We start from the raw sequence: 12,852 nt of genomic DNA, 5'->3' as shown, positions 1-12,852 counted from the left end.
TTTTTATTATTACTTTATTGTAGACTATGTTTACTGAACCAAAATGTTGCCAGACTGCATTAAATGATACTGACTGTAGGTTAATAGTGTGTGTGTGTGTTCAGTGTAAGAACTGGCTTTGTGTATACAAGGTATGGTCTGTTTGGATTAATTGTTATGAGTCAACATGCAATTTGTGGTTAAATAAGGAAATGGCACTGTAAAAACCAGAAAGCTCTACTGGACCAGTTCGACAACAATAGTTAACAGATTATACTGGGAAAGTGCCCATTTGAGCACTTAAAAAAGCCCAGGTTACAGTGCACCTGTCATGCACAAATTTAATTTTTCCACTCAATAGAACATTTAATGCTATCTGCATTGTGCGAGCCATAATAATGTCAAGGAAGATTGTAATTGATTTTGAAGTGTTCACGTCATGTCTTTCTAAGGTTGACATAGAGGTGTAAACAGCAGGTATTTCAAGCAGTGAGAAACACCAAAGCACTCAGAATGTCCATGGTTCAATCAAGATTTAATTGTGCAGTAATTATGCAACCCAGAGCACAGAGCCGGATCGAAACATCACGTAAGTGACGGCTTATTTCCTGTGTCATTGCCAGATATTGGCCATGGGCTGTTATTAATAACAGGCAGTACATAATGGTGGCACAATGACCAAATAAATAGTTGTGGGATGGCAAAACAGAATATAAAAGTGTAATCACACTAAATGGGAATGATGCAAATAGAACATACCCAAGAAAAACTTGATTGGTACGAGTCCGGTATAAAATAGCCCAAATATCTTCCATTTTGTCCCTTCAAAAAATTTATTTTTGTTGTTGAAAATAAAGCTTTGTTAGTTTAAAAAAAAATAAAAAAAAATTCTACCTCCTAACTTTTTTAGCTGGCTCCTAGATGTCTTCTAGCACATTTAACAATGTAATATTTATCTATTGCAATTAGATATATTTGTGACAAGGTTTCCAAGGTTTACTTTTAACATTTGCAGCCTATGCCTCCACTGGTACCGACCACCACCATTTACCTTTTATGCAATTTGGACAAAAAAAAAATAAGCTTTTTTTTTTTCTTCTTTTAATTGCACTATTTAATATTAGGTCTAACTAATGCTTTCAGGGCAGCAGCAAAGAATTGCATTTGCAACGTGCAGCGAGACCTGCCCATCTGTGATTGGTTGCATAACCCATTCATAAAATGAGTTACACATGTTTTAACTCCAGCTCGTAAATAAAACCTGTTGTCCGTCTAAAGATTTTACAGCTTGACTACTGTCTTTGAAACTCTGGAGGAAAGATGCACACCTGACAAATAGAATGTTGGATGACCTCAGTCAAGTTACACAACAAGAAACACCAGATGACATTCTAATATTGTTCTTACACAAAAATAACTTTAATCCTTTACTTACACGTATATAATATTTAATCAGATTTAAATAAATAATTTCATTATGCTAATAAGACTCAAACAAACAAAAAAAAAACCAGCATCCTCTTGTTCCCATTAAGTATGCCTGCAGTACTCTGCAGCAGGCAACGTTTCAGATAAAATTCTTCTGAATAAGGCAGATCTGCAACCGAGAAAGCCATGTGTCTGTTTGTCTTCATTAAATTTGTATCAAAGGCAAGCGGAGTCCACTTCAGATGAATTGAAACTCATTTCTGCTGAGGATAAATGAGAGCTGGAATGGCATGTAAATCAGGCCTGTACTGATGAAAATGAGATTGCACTAAAATAAATCTAAACCTTGCAAAGCTAATCAATGGATCTAAAAGGACACATTTTCCTGCAGTAAATGTATTGCTAAATTAAGCTGCAGATTGCTTGGAGTAGCGTTGTCCTGTAATGCATCATAGGCTTCTCTAATAAACAGCTCTTCAAGGTCCAATGCCAAGGCTACTTGGATCTCAAGTTGTGTCGCCAAAAAGTTGTTAAGTCAAGGCTACGTAGATCTCAAATTATTTCTCCAAAATACATCCCCCCCCCCCCCCTTTAATATTGATGTGTGGATATATCCACATTTTTCAGTCTATAGGGCTAGGCTTTCTGACTGATCACTGTCCACTTTTTAGCCATCCACTTGTGTGTCCCATTTCACATTACATCTTCTCACTACCTTTCCTTATTGCTCAGCTTTTACACATGAGACAATTACACATTTTAGTCATGTTGCAGTTGCCTTGAAACCTTTGTTAAAGGGACACCATAGGCATCCAGACCACTTTAGCTTTGTGAATATTTCCAGATCCCTTAACCCTGCAAAGGTAATTATAGCAGATTTTAATAAACTTCAATAGTTACCTTTGTGAATTAACTCCACCTCTACAGCCACTAAAAGGACTTATGGGTAGTAAGGCGACTTTTGGTTGCCTAACCGATGCTGGTGTCTTCACGCTATGTACGAAGTACTAATGCGGCCATTGCCTTGCATGCGCATTAGGTCTCCCCTGCCGGCTGACGTCAGCGGGGGAGGAGCAGAGGCTGAGCCAGAGCCAGCGCAGAGGGACATCGGCACTGGTATCAGGTAAGTGACAGAAGGGGTTTGATCCCCTTCTGCCCCAAAGGAGAGGCCTTGACATAGGGGGGCACTATAGGGAGCTATAGTGCCAGGAAAACAGCTTTGTTTTTCTGGCACTATAGCTTCCCTTTAAAGCCCAGTATAAGCACCATAACCACTACAACCCATTATAGTGATTAGGGTGCCAGTTGGCAACTTGCATTGTTCACCCAGGGACCTACAGCGCACCTCTTCATTTGCCATATTGCTAATAACGAAGCTAAACTTTTGCATTAAAATGTTTAATTTCATCTCCATTTGAACGGTGTGATTGGCAGACTGAGCACGCTAGAATTTGCTTTAATTGAAACATTTCTAAAGCCCTGTACTGATATTGGTCAGTGAAGCTGGCTAGACAATTCCAAAAGGATGTTTGTTTTGTTGAGGTAAGGGCTCTGCCGTCAAGTTCATTCACAATGACCTTGAGAAACCATTTTTGCATGGATCTTGCTTGATAAACGTTTTTATAGTTCAACTGGAAAGCATCTCTCCAGAATGTTGGACTGTTTCCTTAAAATGATTCCTTAACCCCTTAAGGACACATGACATGTGTGACATGTCATGATTCCCTTTTATTCCATAAGTTTGGTCCTTAAGGGGTTAAAGTTGGATGCATAGAAGTGTCTAGAATGTCTTTTTGTGTGCAGGACTAATAATGTGTGCCTACCAAATAGTGCAAACCCTGCAAAGATCATTATTTCTCCTCTGCCATACTTTACAGTTAGTGCTTTACTGTCAATCAGTTAGCAATCATCCACCTTCTCAGTAAAGTGTGCCATTAAAGCCATGCATGTAGGGGTGGGAAAGTTCTCAATCAGTCTGCACTCCCTTAATGAAGAGTTAGCCAGTGGAGCTCACTGTAGTGTCTGTGCTGTCTGATCAATAATGTAATTAGGCCCAGCACAATCTTTAGCTTCAGGCCAATGATGGTACTTCAGAGTACTAGGCAACTTTTTGGCCTTATTGAGCCTCTACCAAGCCAGCTTTAACTAAATCCATTCAATTATCATCATTGCACATGGTGATCACAGACATATATATGGTGATTTGAACACTGAAACCCACTTTATTTTTTATTTTTAAGGGAAATGTTATCTTCCCATGAAAGTTTTGTGGCAATTTCCTCAGCAACAAGTCAGAAATAGGAATCATGAGAATATTTTACCACAAATTCCCAAAAGATTACTATGAGTAATTTCACTTAACCCCGGGGACGTCATATTGGTCAACAGAATGTGTCCCCTTCTATTGCGCACAGAGAGGCACCGCTGGTAAAACTGCAGGGGTTGTGTACATAGACAGAAATGGGAACACTCTCTGAGACAAATAACTAAAACCACAACAAGAAGATGGAAAAACTGCAATTAAGAGAACATTTTTGAAGGGGGTTTGGGTTTCTCTTAATTCCGCAGACTGATTTCTAAAAACTTTTTTTGACTGATTACTGTGAGTATTATTGCTGCGGAGCTCTGTTATACATCAGATATACCAACAATATGGAGCTCCTGGAAAAGAGCCATTAGGACCGAAAGGGGGCAGAGGGATCCGTGCCTACTTAGGGATACCCGGGAGGTATGTGGTTCACAAAACTGAGATCTCTCAAGTTGTGAACTGCAGAAGCCCGGGCAGTCTCCAGAGCCAGTTGGACCTAAATGGCATAACATTTTTAATTTTTTTATTTTGTTTGTTTTTTAAATATCGTCTTCTTTTTAATTCATCCCTTTTTTAATACCCACAATTCTCGGCCAGCTTTTAGATTGGGAGAGTATTAATGGAATAGTATCTATCCATCTAGATGGCCAATGTTGGATATCAAGCAACCAGATTTGAAATATGAAGCTTAATCCATCTCTATCCCCTGGTACAACCCGGTACATTCTGTTTATTGGGCCTATGTGTTTTAAGGGTAACTTTAGACCCATTTAGGAAAGGTATATTTTGAACAGTCCTGTTACTATTTAAAATAAAGGCAACAAAATAAATAAAGTTTATGCGATGACAGACCAAATGTGCCTCTCGGAGAGCCCTTCGTTACTAGCCCCTTTAGGATTTATAGCTCCACGGGGAATCAAAGTAAATACATTTAGTAACATAATACATTCTATGTGAACTCTGCAGGGTCTGCTTGCTCTGCGCAACACAAGCCACAATTACTGCACTGTCTGCTAACGCTACTTAACACAGGTGACAACATAATGGCTTAATAAAAGTTTTGGCTGCATTGTGAAGCATTTTAAGGCTAAATTCAAAAATCTGTATATTTATAGCCTTAAGGCAGATATCCGGGTACAAACATGGAACTTGCTATGGTGCCAATTCATGGCTAATATTTTCATTTTTAGCGTTCGTAGTGGGAGCGGACTGGACATTTTAAGGCCGTTTGCTTGTAGTAGTTTGCCGTGGTCTAACACTTCCTGTGTATCCTTATAGAGAAGCTTATCTTCTCTATAAGCTCAGTCTCTGCGAGAGAAAGAGACTGTGCACCTTTTTAAAGCATACTTGTGTTTTGAACCACTATAGCAAAAATATACACATGTAAGTTGAGCTCTTAAAGGGACAATCCGGGCTTAAGGTGCTTGCCCTTGCACTAAATGTCCCCTGTATAATTAATTGTAATTGTTTGCTGCATTCCCCCAGCTCAACCAAAATCCAGCTGAAGCAATATATCACTTTAATTCATTAGAAATGTATCACAATTTTATAAAAGCAGTTATAAACTAATAAAAAAAGATTGTTCTGATGCACTTTAACCCCTTAAGGACCAAACTTCTGGAATCAAAGGGAATCATGACATGTCACACATGTCATGCGTCCTTAAGGGGTTAAATAGGAGAATCGATCAGAATTCCACCACAAACTCCTGTTAGCCACGAATGTATTTCTTTTTTTTTTAATTCTTTATTTTTCTTGTACAGGTATAGACATTTAACATTTTCTTTCAGTGCTACAACAGCATTGGAAAGTTGAGTATAGACAATTAGTTTGACATGGCATCACGAATGTATTTCTTGATGGTAAAAGTGTCTTGCAATGGTTGGAGTTTATGAATCCTCTGGCTTCATTTAACAAGCTGTGGCTATCAAACACCACCGTAACAGTTTAGACATAATCTGCAAACAAGGGTGTTTGATATCCACAATTTTAGATTGTAGCTATTTGTCAATGCATTTTCTTTATTTAATTGCCGTATTTAGTGTACATATATACTTCACACGTTTTGTTTAAAGTGTCGGCGCTTGTATGCTTTTGAAAATTGTGATCGTTAGAAATTTGCTATTTTCAAATGGCCCAGTTGTACCTTGATCACGATAAGTATCTTTGAAGGTTTATTGTATCATGTGATTATTAAAGTCACTTGGAAAAAGCAAACTTTTATCTTCTTGTGAAACAAACATTTAACCACTTTTTTTTCTTTATTTATATTTAGTGGAAAGAGAAAATGTACAGAAGAGGACCTTTACACGATGGATGAATTTACACTTAGAAAAGGTATGATCTATAGTGAATATACTCCATTGTCTTATTATCAACAAAACAAAAAAAAACATCCTTTACTCATAAAGAACTCTGCAGACCTTCTGGTTGCTGTTATTTGGAAGATATTAATGTAAATGTTTTTCCACCAATTTCTGTAAGTTGGGTAAGGTTTCAAGCAGCCAAGGACGATGATGGATTGCATAAAGCAGTAGGGTTGAGAGGACCTACTACTGACTCCAGATGTTGCAATATCCAACCACACACTTAGAATCACCAACCCAATCCAGCCATGTGCTCGTCTTATCCCCCCCCCCAGCCACGTGCTCGTCGTATCCCCCCGCCCAGCCACGTGCTCGTCTTATCCCCCGCCAAGCCACGTGCTCATCTTATCCCCCCGACCAGCCACGTGCTCGTCTTATCCCCCCGCCCAGCCACGTGCTCGTCTTATCCCCCCGCCCAGCCACGTGCTCGTCTTATCCCACCGCCCAGCCACGTGCTCGTCTTATCCCACCGCCCAGCCACGTGCTCGTCTTATCCCACCGCCCAGCCACGTGCTCGTCTTACCCCCCCGCCCAGCCACATGCTCGTCTTACCCCCCCGCCCAGCCACGTGCTCGTCTTACCCCCCGCCCAGCCACGTGCTCGTCTTACCCCAGCCACGTGCTCGTCTTACCCCCCCGCCCAGCCACGTGCTCGTCTTATCCCCCCGCCCAGCCACGTGCTCGTCTTATCCCCCCGCCCAGCCACGTGCTCGTCTTATCCCCCCGCCCAGCCACGTGCTTGTCTTATCCCCCCCCGCCCAGCCACGTGCTCGTCTTATCCCCCCGCCCAGCCACGTGCTCGTCTTATCCCCCCGCCCAGCCACGTGCTCGTCTTATCCCACCGCCCAGCCACGTGCTCGTCTTATCCCACCGCCCAGCCACGTGCTCGTCTTATCCCACCGCCCAGCCACGTGCTCGTCTTACCCCCCCGCCCAGCCACATGCTCGTCTTACCCCCCCGCCCAGCCACGTGCTCGTCTTACCCCCCGCCCAGCCACGTGCTCGTCTTACCCCAGCCACGTGCTCGTCTTACCCCCCCGCCCAGCCACGTGCTCGTCTTATCCCCCCGCCCAGCCACGTGCTCGTCTTATCCCCCCGCCCAGCCACGTGCTCGTCTTATCCCCCCGCCCAGCCACGTGCTTGTCTTATCCCCCCCCGCCCAGCCACGTGCTTGTCTTATCCCCCCCCGCCCAGCCACGTGCTCGTCTTATCCCCCCGCCCAGCCACGTGCTCGCCTTATCCCCTCGCCCAGCCACGTGCTTGTCTTATCCCCCCGCCCATCCACGTGCTCGTCTTATCCCCCCGCCCATCCACGTGCTCGTCTTATCCCCCCGCCCATCCACGTGCTCATCTTATCCCCCCGCCCATCCACGTGCTCGTCTTATCCCCTCCGCCCAGCCACGTGCTCGTCTTATCCACCCTGTCCATCCACGTACTCGTCTTATCCACCCTGTCCAGCCACGTTCTCTGCGTTATCCACACCATCCAGCCACGTGCTTGGCGGTATACACACCGTCAAGCCACGTGCTCAGCGTTATCCACACCGTCCAGCCACGTGCTTGGCGTAATCCACCCAGTCCAGCCACATACTCTTTAATATTCTCACATTCCAGCCACCGCCACGTACTCTGCAATATCCACCCAAGTCAGTCACACAGTTTGTATTAGTACTCAGTATGGTCAATCTGCCTCTGTCTGTTTTTGTTTTTAAAGAGTAACTGTCTCTTGTCTGGAATTCACACCATTTAATAAAACACTGTAAATCACCTATAACATTAAATATTGTGTTAGCCTTTTTTCACGAGATGCTCTGTTTTTCTTTTAAATTTGTATTAAAGGTTTAGCGAGAGAAATCATAATCCAGTTCAGACAAGGAAGAACTAGGATAAACGATAAAGAGAAATCGAGACATTGTTTCATTTCTCCTCTCTCTGTCTGACTGCCAGGTGCAATGGATGGACGGGCTCCAAATAAAACATCAGATGTACATTTCTGCATTTTTATTTTATTTTTCACACCTAACAAACAGATATGTGTTAAATATAGGGATTAAAGGGACTCTATAGTCTACATATAAAAGCAAGAAAGACAGGTCCCCCAGCCTTCCTTCTTGCTTTTATATGAACTTACATTTAATTAAAAAAAAATTCGAGGTGTTTTTATATTAAAAACTTACCTCCGTTCCAGCGCCGAGCTCCCAGCCAGGCCGCGCCCCCTTTTTCGTCAAAATGACGAAATCGCGGGGCCCAATAGGACGCTTCTCTGAGAGAAGCGTCAGGGCGATGTGGTGCGCATGCGCGGCTTCGCGCTGCACCAATCGCGTTCTTCATAGAGCGGCATTGACAGCCGCCCTATGAAGAACCTGAGCGCTTTACCGCGCATGTGCGCGGAATGCGCGTTCGCGAGCTGAGCTGTCTGACTGACAGCTCAGCTCGCTTTCTAAAATTATCAATAAGGGGGGACCTACTGTCCCCCCCCGGCCCCCACCCCTGAGCGGTGGGTGGGGGCCCTAAAATTCACAATAGGGGGGGACCTACTGTCCCCCCCCGGCCCCCACCCCTGAGCGGTGGGTGGGGGCCCTAAAATTATCAATAGGGGGGGACCTATTGTCCCCCCCCGGCCCCCACCCCTGAGCGGCGGGTGGGGGCCCTAAAATTCACAATAAGGGGGGGGACCTACTGTCCCCCCCCGGCCCCCACCCCTGAGCGGTGGGTGGGGGCCCTAAAATTCACAATAGGGGGGGGGACCTACTGTCCCCCCCCGGCCCCCACCCCTGTGCGGCGGGTGGGGGCCCTAAAATTCACAATAAGGGGGGGGACCTACTGTCCCCCCCCGGCCCCCACCCCTGAGCGGTGGGTGGGGGCCCTAAAATTATCAATAGGGGGGGACCTATTGTCCCCCCCCGGCCCCCACCCCTGAGCGGTGGGTGGGGGCCCTAAAATTCACAATAGGGGGGGGGACATACTGTCCCCCCCCGGCCCCCACCCCTGTGCGGCGGGTGGGGGCCCTAAAATTCACAATAGGGGGGGGACCTACTGTCCCCCCCGGCCCCCACCCCTGTGCGGCGGGTGGGGGCCCTAAAATTCACAATAAGGGGGGGGACCTACTGTCCCCCCCCCGGCCCCCACCCCTGTGCGGCGGGTGGGGGCCCTAAAATTCACAATAAGGGGGGGGACCTACTGTCCCCCCCCGGCCCCCACCCCTGAGCGGTGGGTGGGGGCCCTAAATACAAAGGGGGTGGGGACCCTAGTTAACCTCCCCCCCCCCCCCCCAAAAAAAAAACTTATCTCCCTACCTACCCCCCTCACCCTAAAAATAATGAGGGGGGACCCTTTAACTAAAAACTAGTAAAGAAAAAATAATAAGATAAAAACAACTTACCATTCGATGTTTTCTTTCTTCTAAAATCTTCTTTCTTCAGCCCCAAAAAAGGCCAAATAAAAATCCATAATAACCAACGCAATAAAAAAAAAAAAAAAAAAAAACCCGAGCGCAAAAAAATAATCCATCTTCACCCATGGAGGGCTCCGCGCAGACTGAGCTCCGCAGGGCGGGGGAAGGCTTATAAAGCCTTGCCCCGCCCTGCAATTAGGCTAAGAACACTCTGATTGGTGGGTTTAAGCCAATCAGAGTGCTCTTTGTCATTTTACAAGCGTGGGAAAGTTCTTTGGAATTTTCCCACGCTTGTAAAATGACACAGAGCAATGTGATTGGATGGCTTGAAATCCATCCAATCACAGTGCTCTGTGTCATTTTACAAGCGTGGGAAAATTCCAAAGAACTTTCCCACGCTTGTAAAATGACACAGAGCACTGTGATTGGATGGATTTCAAGCCATCCAATCACAGTGCTCTTTGTCATTTTACAAGCGTGGGAAAGTTCTTTGGAATTTTCCCACGCTTGTAAAATGACACAGAGCACTGTGATTGGATGGATTTCAAGCCATCCAATCACAGTGCTCTTTGTCATTTTACAAGCGTGGGAAAGTTCTTTGGAATTTTCCCACGCTTGTAAAATGACACAGAGCACTGTGATTGGATGGATTTCAAGCCATCCAATCACATTGCTCTGTGTCATTTTACAAGCGTGGGAAAATTCCAAAGAACTTTCCCACGCTTGTAAAATGACAAAGAGCACTCTGATTGGCTTAAACCCACCAATCAGAGTGTTCTTAGCCTAATTGCAGGGCGGGGCAATGCTTTATAAGCCTTCCCCCGCCCTGCGGAGCTCAGTCTGCGCGGAGCCCTCCATGGGTGAAGATGGATTATTTTTTTTTGCGCTCGGGTTTTTTTTTTTTTTTTTTTAATTGCGTCGGTTATTATGGATTTTTATTTGCCCTTTTTTGGGGCTGAAGAAAGAAGATTTTAGAAGAAAGAAAACATCGAATGGTAAGTTGTTTTTATCTTATTTTTTTTTTCTTTACAGGTTTTTAGTTAAAGGGTCCCCCCTTATTATTTTTAGGGTGAGGGGGGTAGGTAGGGAGATACGTTTTTTTTTTTGGGGGGGGGGGGGGGGAGAGGGTTAACTAAGGTCCCCACCCCCTTTGTATTTAGGGCCCCCACCCACCGCTCAGGGGTGGGGGCCGGGGGGGGGACCATAGGTCCCCCCCCTATTGTGAATTTTAGGGCCCCCACCCACCGCTCAGGGGTGGGGGCCGGGGGGGGACAATAGGTCCCCCCCTTATTGTGAATTTTAGGGCCCCCACCCGCCGCTCAGGGGTGGGGGCCGGGGGGGGACAATAGGTCCCCCCCTATTGATAATTTTAGGGCCCCCACCCACCGCTCAGGGGTGGGGGCCGGGGGGGGCAGTAGGCCCCCCCCTTATTGTGAATTTTAGGGCCCCCACCCGCCCACAGGGGTGGGGGCCAGGGGGGGACAGTAGGTCCCCCCCCTATTGTGAATTTTAGGGCCCCCACCCACCGCTCAGGGGTGGGGGCCGGGGGGGGGGCAGTATGTCCCCCCCTTATTTTTTATTTTAAGGCCCCCACCCACCGCACAGGGGTGGGGGCCGGGGGGGGACAATAGGTCCCCCTTATTGATAATTTTAGGGCCCCCACCCGCCGCACAGGGGTGGGGGCCGGGGGGGCAGTATGTGCCCCCCTTATTTTTAGGGCCCCCACCCACCGCTCAGGGGTTGGGGCCGGGGGGGGGAGGAGAGTAGGTCCCCCCCCCCCCCCCCCTTCAACCACTATTGTGGCCAGACAGCATCCCTGTGGGTTCGGGCTTCAGCTGTCAGCTGAAGCCACGCCCACAGCAGTGCTGACAGGCTGTCAGCACACAAAGCGCGTTCACAGTGCTTTGTGTGCTGATAGCCCGTCTGATGCATTCACCCAGAATGCATCGGACGAGAGGCCTTTTTAGGGCCTCTGAACTCGGAAGTCCCTCTGGTGGCCGTCTGATTGACTGCAACAAGAGGTGTTCCAAGCTTCCAATGTAAACACTGCATTTTCTCAGAAAATACAGTGCTTACAAGAAAAAGGCTCCGGGTAGCTGTAGCACTCACCTAAACAACCTCATTAAGCTGAAGTTGTTCAGGTGACTATAGTGTCCCTTTAAAAATAAATTGTTACAAATTCTTGGAAGGGACAGTTACCCTCTAACTGTAAATCTGACGCCTCCTTTGCCCGGAGCCGGGATGGCTTAAGATAATGTGAGCTGTAGTTCAGCGATGGCAAGGGGGCTGCGGATTTCACATTATGAATAGGTTATACAGCAGTTAAGAGTAATGTCACCTCTTACCTGCTGTTGCACTGCTAACCCTGATTATGATAATTAACTGTTTAACAGTAAGTGGTCTGTGTACATGTTTGCAGAGTTAGGAGGATTTGCTGCCAGTTCGTCAAGTTAGTGAACGAGAATAGACCGAATCTCACGGTGAATACACAAAATCTGTCAAAGTGTCTTGATTTGGGCATCCTGCCCATTTCTGGGTTATTTCTCTGGTGTTTTGAGTGATGCATGAAAGATAGAATGAAATAATTATCTGCCTGGCTATCTGTCTATCCCACGCCATCCTAACCATCCCTTTGTAAAACAAAAAAATCTTTAATACAGATTGGAAATCTGTATAAATAATATTCCAGCCAGTGTCTGAGTCGAGATTTATTTTATTATTAACCAGCATGAAATGCAGGCGCTTTCACAACAAGAGGTTGTTTTTTTTTTCCCTTCTTCTTTTCAACAATAATATATGACAGAGCACATGACCAAGTACAGATTTTTAGTGCCTCAGATTTAGTGGAAGTGTTGAAGGTGGTTCAGACGTGACAGCCACTTCTAAAAACCTTCACCTACATTTCTATTAATGCAGGAATGTCTGTTTCCTTCCGATGCATCTCGGTTTGAGGCCTAACTTGTACGACGTGTTTGGCCCAGCAAATTGATCTTTGCACCCATCGGTAACCGTGGCTGATGGCTGTCAATGGTTTTATGAAGTATTTGGCTTCTGTGAAAGCTATTAGCGTGCGAACAATAATTGGATCATGTAGAAACCTTCTGTTCTGTATTTATTCTCTCACACCGGGCCCCATGATGTCTTAGGAACATTGCCGACTCAAGAATTGTTTTGTCTGGCTGTATACCCCCTTTTTGTTCCTTTGTGTAAGCAGAATAAAAAGATATAATAACCAAAGTATTGCCTGGTCGTACTCGTGCACTTTGTTTGACCATCACGTTGAATTATTTATTTGGTTGGACCTCCGTAAAGTCTTTTATTCTCTGGATAACACTCTGGACACATTTTACTGCCCTTGGCTCCTAGGATGAAGAGGATCA

The 12,852-nt window shown here is 45.7% G+C and overlaps 1 protein-coding gene across 3 annotated transcripts in view; it reads left to right on the top strand.

The window, feature by feature from the left end:
* Positions 1-12,852, top strand: part of CLMN (calmin) — a 100,855-nt gene that overhangs the window by 46,067 nt on the left and 41,936 nt on the right. For all 3 annotated transcript variants that reach the window (XM_063438969.1, XM_063438970.1, XM_063438971.1), the window contains exon 2: positions 5,991-6,052. In XM_063438969.1, coding sequence (XP_063295039.1) covers positions 5,991-6,052 — 62 coding nt within the window. The remainder of the gene's footprint in view (positions 1-5,990; positions 6,053-12,852) is intronic.

The sequence above is a fragment of the Pelobates fuscus genome, chromosome 13 (assembly GCF_036172605.1).
Source record: "Pelobates fuscus isolate aPelFus1 chromosome 13, aPelFus1.pri, whole genome shotgun sequence".
Lineage (NCBI taxonomy): Eukaryota > Metazoa > Chordata > Amphibia > Anura > Pelobatidae > Pelobates > Pelobates fuscus.
This window is presented reverse-complemented; position numbering and strand designations above follow the sequence as displayed.